This window comes from Myodes glareolus, chromosome 1, assembly GCF_982192425.1.
Source record: "Myodes glareolus chromosome 1, mMyoGla1.1, whole genome shotgun sequence".
NCBI lineage: Eukaryota > Metazoa > Chordata > Mammalia > Rodentia > Cricetidae > Myodes > Myodes glareolus.
Window position 1 is genome coordinate 9,401,979 of NC_142026.1, and position 17,844 is coordinate 9,419,822.

Genomic DNA, 17,844 nt, shown 5'->3' on the forward strand with positions numbered 1-17,844 from the left:
AGAGTGCAACAAAAAAGCAAAGTGAATTAACAACAGAAACAAGACTATTGGACATAGAAGCACTATAAATCGAAAGAAACTATGTGTGTGACCTCTACATAATTCTAATTTTCTTCTAAAGACCATCACCTTGGAATTAGCTGTTATACAGTATTTTTCCCTCTAATTGTTCTTTTCTTTTCATTAGTTCTTTGAGAGTTTCGAGTTTCATACAGTGTTTTGATTTCCACCACTATACTTAATGTTCTTATCGATACAGGTTTAGAATCTTTTACCAATAATTTTAGTATCCAATAGTTTGGGGGGGGGAGGCAGAGCTTTTTATATAATTCACAGCCTGATTTGAAATGCTGTGACAATACTTATTTTTACTGTTTTATCCCCTTTGTTGTGAATATTTTACTACAAAAGCATTACTGTTTAGTTATTGGTAGGACTGTCCTTGCATCTTGGTATTACTACTACTTATATTCCACACTACCTTTGGTTTGGTTTGGTTTGGGAGATACATTATGCTTCATATTATCGCTTTTGCAGTCAAATTTGCAAAGGAATATTTTTCTAAAAATATTATCCTTTTAAGAGTTATTTTTGTAAATTAAAAAGTCATATACTTTATATTTCCTTTTAGATATTTAAATATCAGATGATTTAGGCTTTAGAATATGAAAGGTACAATTATCACATTAAACACTGGCAGCTTACCTCTTCTTTGCTTAAGTTATGTTCATCAAGAGGCTGAAGAACAACCATCCTCCAGCTGTTGAAAATGCAAAAGAATTTCAAACGGCTTTTATCCAAATATAGCAATTTTATTTTCTAAACACAGCTAAATACATTAGGGCTTTATTTTCTCAAGAGTTCCATAATTCAAATGGCTGTATTTTCATAGTTTGACATTGTAAACAGAAAAAAAAAAAGCTTTAGTAAGAGGAAACAGATGAATGAATCTCTATACCTTCTAGTGAATAATCTCTTGTATATAGTTGTAGTTTCTAATTATGTGCTGTCTTTGGATTAATTTACTGGTAAGCTGATAAACTGGCTTGGGCAAACTAGAGGAGAAATCTGGCCTGATTCAGTGTTTTCCAGTTTTCTTTGGTATGGAAATGTGTATCCTGCCTCCTTTTGAATTAGTAGCTGTGAGTTGAAAACATTGTTGCTATGTAACACTATTAACCACAACAACACTTATTTTAGAAAATGTCAATCCTGTAATGCCTACTCGTAGAGTGCCAGACTAATTTCCTCAGATGAACTGTGAAGTAGTCAGTGAATTTACAGAATTAAAATGGAGATGGGTGGGAATTAATACAAATGTTACCTAGCCATGTGTTCGTCTCCAACTTTTTCTATTCCTAGTGTTATTTTCATATCTAAGAGTGATTGCTTTCATTGTTGCTATAAAACATGGCTGACTTCATTGCCAGTGGATGCAGATCTGTTCATGGATTTGAGGGGTGGCTTAGTCTGATTCTTTCCTAGCTCAGCCTTCATACATCAATTATTCCAAATCTCTGTGTCTGGCTAGGCCTTGCACACTTGAGTCTATGTAAATAATCATCTTTACTATTATGGATTAAATTCCTAGATACTCCCTTTCATTTTTCTATTTGATTTTTTTATTGCTGAATTAGAGATAATTCAGAAGCTCATCTTTTGTTTACAAGCATTACTGTCTTAGCAGGGTGAGTACACATGAAAATACAGTTGCTTTCTTCTTTGGATTCTTTGCAACCAAGTCTATCTCTATCATAAAAGCAAGAACTGTCTATTGTAGTGTTTACACTGCTGAAATACCATGCTAATAAACATATATAACAGATATTTAAATATAAATAAGTAAAAATCTATTTTGAATGCTAAAGTTAATCAGTTTAATGTAAGATTTCCTTTTACCGTTTCCTTTCTATGCAAATAGGGAAGGGGAACATTCTCCTTTTAGTTAAAACTTGACTCTGAATTTACGTTTATTAAAGGAAGAAGAAAGAAAACTGATGTAAGTATACATACCGTGGAGTAAGTATTTCTTTATACTGGAGTTTCTCTAACTTAGCTGGTGCTACTAACGACATGGGAATCACAATGTTATCTATATCGTAAGAGCTCTCACTTCTTAACCTCCGTCGAGTATTCTGTAACACAGAATTATTGTACTGACTTACAGTAATGTTTTAGTTATATGTGGTGACATTCTTTCATTAGTTATATAAAAATAATACATAGTTTATCTGTGACACCATTTTTGTAAATGCATTGTTGTCAATGATGTGATTATAAAATGCTAAGAAAACCAATTAAGGCATATTTTGAGTTTAAGAAACACATATAATTATTTGAAAGGCTATGAAATTTGAGAAGCCTCTGAGTGAAGATGGCTGCTACAGATGCTTCTGGCCCAGGCTTCAGCCTGCCCATGACCTCTCTACTCCTGGGCACCAATAATTAAATACATAAATACATAAATAAATTCATTAAAGAACAACACAAATCCCATATATTCATTTGCAAAACTGTTTATCTTTGGATGAAACAGTAGAGATGGTCATAAGATTTTAACATAATCAAAGAATGAGCTGCTTGCCTCCAAGTAAAAATGACTTATTTAACAAATTTACTATTTCCTAGTAAAATAGTTATAAAACATATTAGTAAATAGATCTGGCATATACAGCGATTTTTTTATCAGCTTGTTTTATTTCTTAAATATGTATAAAACTAGTTTAGAATTTACAAGATTTAAAAACAACCTACTTGTGAGGATGAATTCTGAGTTCTTGATGTAACATTGGTATTAGAGGCTGCAGTAAAATCGCAATGGGATCCTGGTTCTGTACGTTGAAAAGTAAATTCTTCAAATCTAGTTCTTTCTCCTGCTATGGAAAGAACCCTTCAGAATGTCACATGTTAAAAATGACTGTACTAGAATTACTTTCCAAAATAAGTGAGAGATAGTTGTTTTGTTTGTATTTGTTTGCTAGGTTTTAAGGATACAATCAGAAAACAAAAGAAAATTATAAAACAAGAGTCTTGCTTATATTCCTGCTACGGAGTATTTGTAGGGCCTCAGTGTTCTCTGCTAGGTCATTTTATATTGTTCTTGAGTATCCTTCCCCATTGTCTTTTCCCTAGTCTTGTTTTTAACATGTCCCATTCAGGCTGCATTGTCAAGACTGGTCTTAGGTTTCTTGTCCTTTTTCCTTATCTTTGCTTCCTTACCTTCCGTGAGATTTCCTCAAGTTAACTGTCTTGAGTTTTTATTTTTATTGAATTTCATTTATTTTTATTTAATTTTCATAAATTCTAAAGGTTCTTGTTTTCTGGTATTCATTTAATATAATATCCTATAGCTGTTTTATGAATGAAATTCATTTACTCACAATATTAATTTGCTATATGCTTTCATTAGTATTACATGTTTCATCAAGTTCTGATTTTTATTCTTTGTTAGTATATTTGTGTTTCTGTTCACTCATTTAATGTATATTTGAATTCAATATGAGTTATTTAAAAATATTTTCTTCATAATTTTAAATGTAGTAAAACCAACTATATTTACATTTCTTCAGTTGTAAAAAATATTCTTTATTAACTGTTAGTTGCTTCAAATCAAAATTCACATATTGAAATTGATAATTGTTGTCTTGGGTTTTTTTATCCCTGAAGGATTCATTTTTCAGGGCAGTGTCTTATTAGGGAGATGCCTAATTTATCTACTTTTTGTAATTATCTACTTATTTATTTGTAATATATCATTTTATTGATTTTTTAATATCTCCTTATATTCATTAAATTTGAATCTATCACTCATTACTATTTAGATAATTCATCAATATTTCGTAGTCTATGTTATTAAGAAATTACAATTTTCCTTATATTTTGGCATGTATATATGAAAGTTCCTTAAAAGGTGATCTTTGCTTGTCTGTTCTTAAGAGACACTTAAAATCTCTAGATGCAAAAAAAAAAAAAAAAAAAAAACCTCTAGATGCATTTGAGAGCTTGTTCATTTTCTGCCACGGTGTTTGGTCAGATTATAATGATTATAGATCTGTTATTTAAAGTGAAATTTCTAAAGACACTAGAGATAAATGTAGATCCATTATATAAAATTATAATAATCAGTACATTTTTAATGTGATTAGTTTCTAATTTATTGAGTATGTCCATGTTACTGAAATATAACATCTGGGAAAGATTTGACTCATGAATATGATGTGTGTTAGGACACACAATTACCAGATGTGCAGAGATTACTTTCTCTTCAAAATATATACCTTGTGACTTTCTTCTTTATCATGAACAACAACTATATAAGTGTCATTTCCTAAGTCCCCACAACAACTCAGGCTGGATACAATCAGAACAGCTGTTTTCAAATACTACCTTTTGTTCCTTTTGTTAATCTGATACATATAAGTGGGAGACTGTGGAGAATTGAAAAGGGGTATGAAGTTCCTCAGCTGAATCCCGACTACTTTCTCAAAATCTAAGACATTTAGTATTACTCATAAGTTTGTATCAGGTAACCTCTACTGACCTACTCTGAGTCCACGGAGACTAAATCCTGTGCAGAGAACAGCTGACAGAAGGCAAGTAATTGGAACACAGAAACAAGTAATTGACATAAAGTGCACCGATACCAGCTATCAAACTCGTAATTAAGTACATGAGTATACTCATGTTCTAGGTAGTTTTAAGTAGTTTTTGGTAGGTAAGGTGTTTTAGGTAGTTAGTGAATGTTCTGGATTATAAATTTCCACAAGACAAGGGTTCTTTGAAAAATACAACTTTTATTTTCAGTATTTAACACTAGTGGTCACATCTTCATTTAACCTACCTACTGCTGTTTCACTCAAGTGTCTCTTTTTTCTTCCCTGGAACAGTTGTGCAGATGACTGTGACCTTATCTGAGGCTTACACATAGGGGAATATCCATTTCTCCACTGAGTCAGAGAAGTCCCTTGTACTAAAACAAACAAAAAGAAGCGTGAAGTTTTGTCCTTTAACAGAGACAGTGAACAACTAAGTTGTTTTTACCTATAATGTTTAAAATTTTATGGTATACTTCAAAATTACATGAAATGAAATAAAAATTCAATTGCTAATATGAATGGTTCCTAAACTAAAAATAAATGAAAAAAAATAGGAGTTCTCAAAAAATATTCTCAGGAAATGCCCAATTTCCATTTTTGTTCTACTTATTTACAAGTGGATAAAAAGAAGGGCTTTGTTCTCAATGTCTTCAAAATCAGTGAACACTAGTTGAGATTTGTGAATCTTAACTGAATGACAGTTGAAACCCTGGGGTTGTTATCTTAAATCTGAAAATACTCCACACCAAGTAAGCACCAACATGTCATGACACATGGATTCTGAAAGCAAGAACCTCATTTCATCCAACTATGACAGTGATACCACTGTTACTGAACTTTTAAAACATGAATCTAAAATAATTTTAAGTCAGTATCTCTGCCTCAGTTTCTTCAATATATTTATAATAGTGGCACCCTGGAGGTTATGAAGATTCAATAATTTAACTCCTGAAATAGGTATCTGCCATGGAAAATGTGCCATAAATGTTAGCTTTAACATCATGAATGCTGTGTATCTGAACCTTATAGTTCAAGTATTGGTTTAGTCAGTATCTTAGCCTCCTTGGGAGAACCAGTGGATAAAGACTTGGAAATATGGAAGAGAAAAAACAGTATGTAGACTCAAGTATCAAAACGCACCAAGGACAAAATAAAAGGCATAGCCTAACAGTTATCACAAATCCAGTTACAAGGTAGCATAATGCTCTAAAATGACAAGCCAGATTTTTTAAACACAGGCTTATGCATAGATGCATACATTTATCAGCAAAAACAAGAATATAAATCAGAATTTATGAAGCATCTTTGTAAAACATCCTATGGAATTTAGCTGAAGAAATCCAAAGCAGAAGTACAAAGGAAAATGGTTACCACAAAAATGTGATAAATACTATGTTTTTCTTGACCTGAAAGAGAATAAAAATGACAATGGAGAAATGACGTGGAGTATCTGGTAGACAGTGGGAACCAGTATTTCAGCTTGACTGCTTAGAGAGCTTATCACCCAGGCAACAGAATCTAGCTTTCCATAGAGAAATGGGCTTAAGGCAAGGACCTCATGCCCCACTTTGAAATGTTCTGTTGCCCCAAATCCAATCTAAAAATAATTTTGAGTCCAAATCTCTGCTTTTTAAAAAATGATTACTGTAAATAATAGTGGTAAAACAATGCTAGCATGAAATAACAGTTTCAAATGTGAGTCCAGAAACATAAAATCTCAGTACAGAAACCATAAATGAACCAACAATCAAGAAGTGAAAGCACTATCTTAAAGAGTTTCTGAAGTATTCTCTGAGTATAAATATAGGTCTGTAAAACAATGAAGAGAAACAAGTCCTAGACGCCTTTGCAAAGCAATCTCAGAGATGTAAAATATACTGGTTCAGATTTAATAATGATAAAGAGTTGAGTCATGTAACAAAATGGCAACAGCTACAAGAAATCAAAATTTGGGCTTGAAGAGCTTCCACATTTGAATGAATAGAATAAAGAAAGTGGAAGGATAAGCAAACAGAGTAAATGGAAAAGAGCATTTGAAGAAATAACCCTGAGTTTTTCCTGAATTGCTTGCATTAACTAAAGGGTTGAAAGTTTATGTCAATTTCAGTTGTACACCTTTACTGTCAGTTTGGTATTAAACAAGTACCATCTAGATCACCCTTTAATTATCTTCATTGCCTAGTAGGTCATAGTGAGGGGAAAGAGGACAGAAGAGCCTGTATAAAGGTGCAAAATAATAACACCGTGAAAATCACCAATCAGGATCCAGTCTCTGTTGTTGGAGTTTAAGGGTCTTCCATTAATTCCTCAAAATACCTTAAAATACAGGTAACAGTTTGTAATCTATCATTGATTATGATGATTGAAGGGAACTAAAAATGACTTTCAGAGTAAATAGATTATTGTATTGGACTTAATGTAGAAAGAGATTTCAAAAAAAAAAACCTATAAGATTATATTGGATGAAGTAGCCTGAGTCCTGAGTTTTAGAAGTTTATAGGTTATACTTTTCTTACTTCTTGTAGGTCTTCATGCTAAAAAAAATTAAATACAACAACTTTGACATACTCAAATTCACACAATTGAAACAATACAAAGAATTGCCATATGCCCTTTATTCAAATATTCAGATCCTCTTCTGTATAAAATGATCTTTCTGACATAATGGTCCAAAAATACAATATTTCTCAAAAGCAAGATCTTTTATATACCCACATAGTTGTGAAGAATCAGGAAAAGCATTACTAGCTAGTTTATAGACTTACTCATATTCACTAGTTGTCCCTGTAATCTTTATGGACTCTTAATCATGTGATGCATTCTTTAGATCCTCTCTTAAAGTCCTATCTCGAAGAGCTCTGCCCCCTTATTCTTACCCTGTAATACTTTAGTAAAGAGTGGCCTTTCAGTTGCTTTGTCTGGCATCTCCTCTTGATTAGACAAATCATGTATTTATGCAACTTTACTGATTGACTTTAACCCTACTTCTCTGTAGTCAACATGAGTTTGTAAGTATAAACCCTGATAGGACAGGATAAAGTGCTGTAGTGAGCCAGATCTGTCTGCTTACCTCCCACATTCATTCTGCAGAAATATCAGGCTATTTGTAGTACTTGGAAGCACACTGTCTTAAGTCTCCACAGTATGTGTTTATTTCCATTATTTAAAGTCTTACATAATACAAGTCAACACTGCATATATTAACATATTACACAACTGTGACAGTATCTAAATTGGCTGAGATACAGTTGAAATGCAGTTGTTTTGGGCCCCATACTGAACTTCTTGAATCTGAATCTGCCTTCTAACAATATTCTTCAAGTAATGTGCTTGCATGTTGTGTTTGAAGAATACTCATTTGGAACTTTCATCTTTATGTAGATTCCAAAATGGCACTTAGCTTCTTTACCTTTCTGGAATTCCTCTCTATTTCTCATCCCCCTTAATCTCTCTTTTTCCTTGTCTTAGGAAGAGTTAGTCTAGATTGTTACCGTGTTTCTTTGCAGCACCCATAAATAATGGTTATTCTTGTTAACTTTTTACTTTGCTTTATGTGTGTGTGTATAAAATCAAAAACAAAGGAAATTAAATTTATATTTTATTTTTATTATCTTTTTACAAAATATCTAAAAATGTATTTAATTTCCTGTGCTTTACCTTTGATTTTTCAGCACTTAATAGTCTGCTTAGCACCAAGTACCTTCTCAATGTGGAACCTACTTTTATATAAGACACAAAAGAATCCTAATGCTTATTTGAATTGAGAATGGTAGGGAATAAAATAGGGGAAAAGAAACTAGTATACAAAACAATATTGCATTGGTTTGCCTAGTAGCCTGGCAACATAAAACTCAAGTATATTCTACTTCATACCTTTACAAATTTCCATTTTATGTGACAGCATGTGACATATCACTATATTATTGATAATTCAATATCAATTCATTTCCTAACATTTATACTGCTACCTTTAAGTCAGAAAAACAGTAGACCATTAGAAGAAACGTAATCCCCTTCCCTAATAAATCCTATGTTCAGTTCTGCATATTCCCTTTCCCTGAAACATGTACATTTGATAACCCATACATACCTCAAATATGAAGTCACAATTTAAGTTAGAATATAAATGTGCAGTTATTTTTATCTTCTACTTTACTACTCATCATCCAGATGTTGCCTAACATTTCTCTGACTATTATTTGGGTGTTCTATAGCTGTTAGACCATAGGTGTTAGCTAGCACCACCATCATGAGAAACCCCTGTAACGGTCTTGAATACTGCATTTCTGGGTTTTTAAAAAGAATTTATTCTCAGAATAAGTATCATTGAGTAGAATTATGTCATATAAAAGGACCTGAACATAGCCTACATTACTGCTTCTGTCATCTTAAGCATAGATAATTGCTTCTTGCCCTAGGTGTTTTGATTTTTATTTTGTAACTTTTACTACGAAACACTTTAAGACAAAGAGACTATAAGAATGACCTCGCATGAATGTGCAGCCATCTTTAGCATAATCAACTAATGACTAATCTTGTTTCATCACACTCTTGCTAACCTTTAAAATGCTGCAATGTTTAAAAATAAACCTAGACTTTTTATATGTATCATGTCAGCATGAATCTCTAAAAACCTGATAAAAGTATAGGTATAGTTAAGTGATCACAATGCTTTATTAAAAATGACAAAATATTTAATATACAACAATGTTCATGTTTGGATTTTCTACACAGTGTGTTTGATAATAACACCCTTAGTGTTTTTTAAGCCTGGCGGTGGTGGCACAGGCCTTTAATCCCTGTACTTGGGAGGCAGAGACAGGCAGATCTCTGAGTTCCAGGCAAGCCTGGTCTACAGAGTAAGCTTCTAAACAACCCAGACTACACAGAAACCCAGTCTCAGGTTGGAAGTGGCCTCCAAGTGTTTATGTTTATAACTAATTTCTTCATCAGAATTCCAACCAACTCTTTATGTTGAAATTGATTTATATAACAACTTTTTACATAACTAATTGTTAAACACCCTCCCATTACATTGCAGTATTCTTTGTTTCCATCATCAGATGAAACTAAGATATTTTTAAAAATTGCATATTCTAGTATAATTAGCCAATAGCATAACTCTGTCATATCTGTTACTAATCTTACATTATTAAAAAATGCTGAGTCATCTCTGAATAAGAATTTTATATCTAATATTAGACTAGATTTTTGAAAATAATTGGACCATTACACAGAGTTTGCAGTTCAGTAAATATTCTCAGTAGTTACAAAAGTAGAAATTTAGTCCTAAAGTTTTCTATGTGAGTCTTAGTGCCTCCTAAATAACCTGTGTCATGGGAAATCAAGACTGCTGTTTTTATTGTAGCAATAGAAATTATTTAAAATGTTTCTTATTAATAGGCAAAATATTTTAACATTCACTAAGTGTCTAATACACAAGTCATCAGTAAATGTTATATTCTCGTTTTCATTATAACTATCACCAGGAAGATCTAGATTTTCTAGTTTTCTTAATACACTGTTAGCGTATTCCTCTTTGATACATCTGAAATATATACAAAAATTCGTTTTAATGTGCTACATGAGAAGGTACCATAATCAGCCAATATTTAATTCTACTGGGCACAAATAAAAAGTGATTACTCAAACACAGCCTTTGACCCAGTCTTCTAAGCTCTTCTTGTGATTTGCTTATTCAAGAATAACGATACCTGTCCTTTTTTTTGTACCTTCCAATAGTGTTGATATAAGACTACATCAAGCATTTGTTGTTCTTGTCATTGGTTTAAAGATTTATGTGTGAGTGTTTTGTCTGCATAAATGTATGTGTATCATCTGCATACTGGTACCTGTGGAAATCAGAAGAGAGCATAAGATTCCTTTGAAGTGGAATTACAAATGCTTCTGAGCAACAATGTGGGTGCTGAGAACTAAACTCAAGCCCTCTGTAAGAACATGAGCTTCTAACTGCTGAGCCATTACTCCAGCCTCTTGTCATTGATAACTATTGACTAAAGCCTCCTTTCAACACTATAGTAACACCCAGGAAGTCCTTGAGCCTTTTGTTTTATATTTATTTAGTTGCTTTGAGTTGGCTTTTGTTCAGTACCATCATACTTTATAATTATAAAGCATTTCAATATATGAACATCTCCTTTTGATCTTTTCAAAATTGAATTTGATATCTTTCAACATTTTCTCTGAGATAAACTTAAGAATAATTTTGTCCAAAGAGAATATTTCAGCTAGGCATGGTGGCAAATGCTAAGAGCCCCAGGATTTAAGAAGCTGAGATATGAGGACCCTGAGTTGAGAACAGCAGAGCTGTCTCACTGTGTCCCACTTTGTATCCACTGGGATACAATAGGTATCCCAGGCTTCCCTAATTCTGGCAACCCTTCTGTAAGCTTCCTCAGTGCTAGGCTTGTAGAAAAAGAATTCTTAATAAATGTAACCTCTAAAAATACTTTTCTGTCAAGTGTAGTGGTGCACGCCTTTTGTTGCAGCACTTGAGAAGCAGATCTCTGAGAGTTCAAGACCAGCCTGGTCTAACGAGTTTGCTCAGGACAGCCAGGACAAACAAGAAACCTTGTCTCAGAAAACAAACAACAACATCCTTTCCTGATTCTAATTAAAATTATTTGTATACAACAAAACACAGAAAACAGATATCTTAAGTTACAAAGTGTCTTCGGATCAGAGCAGTTTATACTCCATACAGGAACATCTTTCATGCTGTGTCCCTTAAAAGTTTAAATTATTAAAAGTTTTCTTAAGGTAAACGCTTTTTACTCTAGAGACAGTGTCATGTCTTGAATGAAGACTTTGTTACTTTATATATTCTAACTAAATATTACTGTAATTTATAAAAGTTGGTGGGGTTTTTTAAAGTCAGTTTTCTCCCTCTGCCTCCCAGAGCTCTTAACTCAACTCAGGATCTTTCAACACTAAGCAGCACACAGTTCCCCTCAGCACTAAAATAGCTGGTCTTTATGTTAATAAAAACCAATTAACATATTTATTTTACTATGGAGTTTTGCAGGCAGATAATTTTTTACCTGAGAATAATCTGTTTGCCTTCTTTTGATACTAAATTTTGATACTAAATTTACAACTTTGTAGACAATGCTTTTTTTCCCCATTTCATATTGCTTCTAAGCATAGTGTCTTCATTCCTATTCAGAGCACTCAAACAGTTCATTATAGTTTCCTTGAGGTTTTATTATATACACTTTATTTTTTACTTAAAATTATAGAAGTCAGCTACAATTTATTGTGATTTATGTTGTGAAGTAAGTCTTTAAACTTTTTTATCCAGAAAAACTACCAATGCTATATATTATAATGGTTCCCAGTTCTTGATAATTTCATGATTGTACTCTTTGTAAATATAAACAAAATCGATGCTTTCTATGGTTTTTGGGTTTTCTCTGTATGTGATTGAGCTACATTTTTCCTTTATGTTTTCCCCTCAAGTACTCCTGATGAGCTGTGGGGTATTTCAAAGTTACCAATTCTACTATAACTCCAGCTTACATGCAATAATTATCTGAACTAATAAAACAAACTGGTATCCTTAATTTATCATATAATACTACTTTCTACTTATCAATACATCATAATTTTCATTCAATAGGTACCATACATTGCATCCTAGGATTGTTCCTATGTTCATTCATTCTTTCTTTCATCCATACATTCATTCTCCCTCTCCCCTTCTCTTCCCTCTGTCTCCCTCTCCTATTCTCTCTCACCTTCTACCCTCTCCCTCCCCATCTCACTTCCTAGGACTGAAGGCCTTGCCTCAAACAGTAAGCAATTCACAAGCTTGTGTGTCTGTGTCTATGCGTGTGACTTATGGGAAAATGTGTTAAAAATTAAGAAATTGCATTTATTATTTTGTTACATTTTATTTGCTTAGAATGTAAAAAGTAAATGTGGGCAACATAAAAAACGTACAACTGCACAGGATTTGTAAATGTGACGTACCAGATGGTGGCGCTATGATACAGTCACCTACAAATGGATTTTCAGCAAGCTCTCCTTTTACATTGGTCTTCTTAAATAAGGTCTCAAAATGAAAATGAAGGGGAATGTCTGGAAAAACAAAGGAAAACATTATTTTCAAGGAACACCACTTACAGCCTAATACTAATTTTATTTCCTTTTACTAAATAGCACATAAGCTTAAGAAAATAAACATTTACACAGTAAGATTGTTGAGAAGTAGAGGTTATCAAAATACTTTTCCAACAAGGTTGGTAACAGTGTTTAGAAAGTTAGTAATTTGGTATACTTAATAAACAAGAAGCTAGCAGGTGAGTAGCTCTAACATCCCTTTAGTATGTAAAAAGAATCATTATAAATGTAGCTTAGATGAGTAGACACAAATGAACCCAAAAGATCTTTATGAAAACATTTAAATTGATGATGTGTTTATATGGTTGTTAAATAGGGAAACACTGCTACAAGCATAATATATGAGAACAAGTTTCACATTCTGTGACATGAACAAACATAAGTGAAACTAGTTGTATAAAGACTAAAATTCACTGAGAAGCTGTCTTCCTTCACATAAAGTAAACTGTAAATATTGACATATTTTATACTTAAAATTAAGCCACGTTAAAGCAAGATTACATTAATTTATTGTGGCAGGTTTGTTCAAGTGCCACAATGTAGGTGCATGGAAATCAGTGACACCTCACGGAAGTTTACCTGACCTTCTGCACTGTGGGTCCTATGGATTCAACACTTGTCAGCTTTCTAAGTTCCTATTACCTGGTTATTGAGCCAACCTACTAGGCCAGACTTCATATTTACTAAGGATTTTTTTCATTCATAAATGTATAACCAGAGCCAATGAGCTAGCTTAGCAGATAAAGGCATTCCCATCAAGCATAACAGAACTGACACCAGAGAACTGATCTCTGATTTATATGCACACATTATGATGTGCATACAACTACATAACACACCCTCATTTTATAGACTGTAAGAAAAAGTCATTTCAAAAGCATGGATAACAGACACCTAAATGCATCCTGAGAAACATTTTTAGCCTTTTTCTTTTGATCTATTGAATGTTTTGCCAGCAATATGCAAAATTAGTCATGAACATATATACATATGTTCATGAATATATATATATATATATATATATATATATATATATCTCAGGATAGACTAAAAGGTAGTCTGTGGATCAGGCTAGCCTCAAACAGAAATCTGCCTGCATCTGCTTCCTTAGTTCTGAGATTAAAGTTTTTTTTATCTCCTTGGCTGTCTCAAGAGATAGACTTTAATGGCAAGTCCATGTGTAAATAGAAATGTAATTTGCTACAAAAACATGAAAAAATGAAATGGGAATAAAAATTAAATACTATGCTTTAAAATTCTTTTTAAACTTTTCAAGAGCTGTTTTCCAGTTGCCTAAATATAACCTTGTTTCTCTAAAGACCTGTTCCTGCTCTAACAAGCATACCATCTGTTCTGCCACTGTGAGAGCGGGAAACATGACATATGCAGAGCTGGCCCTTGTTCTTCCTATGTACCTCCCTAAAGTACCTTGTGGACTTTTAAAAAATGTTTTATTTGTTTATATCTTACATTTAGATATGGTATTAAAACTAGAATACAAGTACCATGAGGGATTTATTTATACTTTGAACACCTATTTACTGAGATTTTTGTCGAATGCAAAGCTTTAGCTTGTAGGTAAAGAAGCTAATCTTACTAGACTAGGAGGTCTTGGAGTCTGGAGGATACGTATATATTGATCTGATCTCAGAGTTATGATTTAGAATGAGGCTGTCTTAACCCTCCAAGTTATATCAAGAAAGAAGCAAATTAGTTCATTATAAAAGGTAATAGGAATGTGGATCTGGTGATGAAGTACCTCAGCTCCTTGCTCCATTGTTCATTAGCTGAATGACTGGATCAATAACCTCTCCAGGTGTAATGTGTTCATGTATAAAATGAAAAGGACAACAGAATGTGCTCTTATGGGATTATGAGAATTAAACAAAAATATCCAAAGTTCCAAGGCTAAGTCTCAACAATCCCCCTCTTCAAAAATAAAACTCAAAACATTTTTAGGAGATTGCCTGTACTTAAAAGATTATGTTTCACTATGAAAAATACTTAAGTTTTCATGAGGTAGCTTACCTGATGGCAGTGACAGCACAGGATGAAAAGAGGAATCTAGTTTTGTAACATGTTCTCTTAACAGCTCAGACTTGGAACTCTGTTCCCAGTTGTCCGAATGTAAAGGCGATTCCATGTAAGGCATCTGTGTTGCATTTAAAAATGCTTCTTTTGAAGGTAAAGTCTACAAGGAAAAATGCATAGGTTTCACTTGCGTTAAGACCTGGTCACAGTACAGTATGTATCTGTGTGACACTAGAGTAAGTCCTTGCTCAGTAATTCACTGCGGTATAGAATGAGAGAAATTAATGCACTGGCCATGTATCTAGAGAGGTGTGACCAGCCCCTTCAGGGTTTTTCAAAATACAGAGCAATATCTGACACCCTCTTTTAGCCTCTTTGGCCACCTGTGCACACATTTTTGTCAGTTTTTTTTTAGTTAACCTTTTTACTGTTTGCATTATAAAAACATTTTAATTTTTTCAAAGATTTTTATTGTTTGTGAGCGTTGGTGCTGATGAAAGCTAAAAGAGGGTGAGGGATATTCCAAAAACAACTTCTATGGGACATTGTAACGCCATGGCTGTGCAGGGAATTGAACTCAGGTCCTCTTCAAGAACAAGTGCTCTTAACTGCTGAGTAATCTCCCCAGCTCTATTGACGGTATTTTGAAATGAAATTAACTGTTATATATTAAGCATACCTCTACAACTATGCCCAGCTTTCTTATTGCGCCAATGTATATTTATATTGTCTCAACTACTATGCCCAACTTTATTATTGTGCCAAAGTATTTATATATTGTCTCTAGGAGGAGATATATTGTCCATATTTAATACTAGTTTAAATGTTTTTAGTTAATTCTAAACTCTTTCTTACTTGGAAATCTAGCCATGCTGAATGAGTTCAGTTTCCTTAAATTGAAAACTGACCAAAGGAGATATTATTTTGCAACTGATTATAACAGGAATGACATTAATTTATAAAAAATTAAAATGATGTGTGTGAGGCTGGAGAGATAGCTCAATAGGTAAAGAAAGTCCTTGCCAAGTGAGGATGAAAACCTGATTGATTATTCCCAGCATCCATGTAAAACTCCAGATGTGACAGCATGCGTTTGTAATTCCAGTGCTTAGAAGTGGAGACAGAAGCATCCTGGAGGATCAGTGGCTAATCAATCTAACCAATTGATGAGCTCCAATTTCAGGAGCCCCTGCCTCAAAAGATAAAGTGGGGCTCTCAACCTACTGTAGTTACAGCCTAATTCCAGAACTGTGTCCTACACACCCTCCCTTTGTGTGAGGGCCACCTATTAAGTCAAAGAATGCTCTCTTAAGAGCAAATGGAGACAACCACAGAAAACCATAACTGTATCCAGGTCAAGAGAGCATAGGGAGCTACTTCATTTGTTTTCCAACACAGAGTACTCAGCCTTGAAACCTCATACACACAACAAAAATGAACTCAGCAGGTTATATATTTCTGTGTGCACATATAGCTGTGTGGGTTTTTTTTGAACAAATTCAATCAAAAGAAAAATAGGTATTAACTTGAGAGTGGGGTGCACCACAGAAGTTCCATGGAGAGTAAGGGGAGGGAAAGAAGTGATATAAAACTAATGAAAAGGTAGCGAAGAAGACAATGAGTATCAACCTCTCCTCTCCACCCATAAATGTACAGATGCACACATACATACACCTCCACATAGAAAAGTAAAATTTTAAAAATGATCTATGTTGTAGGAGTTTTTGGTGTATTGTCTACCAGGATATATTTCCAGTTTGCCAAAATAACTTTTTTTTTCTGAGCCTATTGAAATCACTACGTTTTTCCCTGATAAGTTGCATTAATGTATTTATAAAGGTCAAGTCAACCTTGGATTGTTTTGAAGAGTCTGAGTAGGAGTTTGTCAGATTTACTTTTTCAAAGGCTCAGCAATTGGTTTGTTGACTTCATATATGTTTGTTTTATATTTCCCTGATCCCTGTCTTACTTTCTTTAGGATTAATCAAGTGCTTTGCTACAATTCTTCTCATTAACATGTTCTTTTAGTTTTCTGTTTCTATTAGTTGTGTGTGATATACATGGGTGTACATGTTTATGCCTGTGTGCATTTGTGTGGGGGTAAGTCCATTCCCCATGTGTACATGAGAAGAGCCCAGAGGTTGGTATCAAATTTTCTTCCCCTATTGCTCTCCACTTTACTGCTTGTTTTTGAGACTGTATCCAATTTAACCTGAAACTGGTCAGCGTGGGCCACCATCCCTGGCTCTTTGTATGGGTGCTACAGATCTAAACTTGGGTCTTCATGTTTGTATACAGCAAGCCTAACTGACTGAGCCCCTCATTTGCTTTTTCATGGTTCCTATAGAGTATAATAATCATAATTTGGTTTCGCTCCTAAATTCAGAGTATTGTTCCTTCAGAACTGCCACTGTCATCTAGCATTTAAAGTACTCAGTTTCAGTCACAGTGCCTGTCTTGTCCATTGTAGGCCATATGTTGTTTTGGTAACTTTGCTTTCTCTTTAGAAGCTTTAAGGTCTTGTGTGTGTGTGTGTGTGTGTGTGTGTGTGTGTGTGTGTGTGTGTTCATAAATTTCATGAGAATCTGTTAAGGTGTGGGCTATTCACTTAGTTGACAACAGAATAATTAATGGACTTGTTCAAACTAGTATATGCTTTTTACTCAGGTAACAGAAATATATGCTTGTGTTCTAGCCTTATATTCCAATCCTTACAAAGGCAGATTAATTCCAATAATTTTATTTGTAATTTCTAATTTTGCTTTATGAGTGTTATAATAGTCTGTTCTGGAAGTTATCATATCTCCACCAAGGTCAGCTTTAGTCGCTTGATCTTTTTCTTTCCTTTCTCCAAAATCCTACCTCCTATTTCTCATTTTCATTCTATTGTTTTCCAAGATATAGAATTTGTTAACATTTACATTTTGTCTTTTTCCCAACTGAATCTGAGCTCCATGAAGGTGGGAACCCTTCTATCTTCTTCACTATGGTACCTCCAGTGTCTAATAACTGTGTGGCACACAAAAAGTAATGTTTCTTACTAGAAGAGAGAAGGAAGTACAATGCTACTTATCAA

At 33.6% G+C, this 17,844-nt stretch overlaps 1 protein-coding gene across 5 annotated transcripts in view; it reads right to left on the minus strand.

Annotated features, from left to right (window-relative positions):
• Positions 1-17,844, minus strand: part of Kansl1l (KAT8 regulatory NSL complex subunit 1 like) — an 84,090-nt gene that overhangs the window by 4,362 nt on the left and 61,884 nt on the right. For 4 of the 5 annotated variants that reach the window (XM_085698808.2, XM_085698783.2, XM_048458900.3 and 1 more), the window contains 6 exons: positions 14,766-14,928; positions 12,588-12,695; positions 4,841-4,969; positions 2,755-2,876; positions 2,014-2,135; positions 706-760 (listed from right to left, as the gene is read on the minus strand). In XM_085698808.2, the coding sequence (XP_085554934.1) occupies positions 706-760; positions 2,014-2,135; positions 2,755-2,876; positions 4,841-4,969; positions 12,588-12,695; positions 14,766-14,928 (699 nt within the window). The remainder of the gene's footprint in view (positions 1-705; positions 761-2,013; positions 2,136-2,754; positions 2,877-4,840; positions 4,970-12,587; positions 12,696-14,765; positions 14,929-17,844) is intronic. The other variant, XM_085698806.2, reaches the window with a different exon arrangement.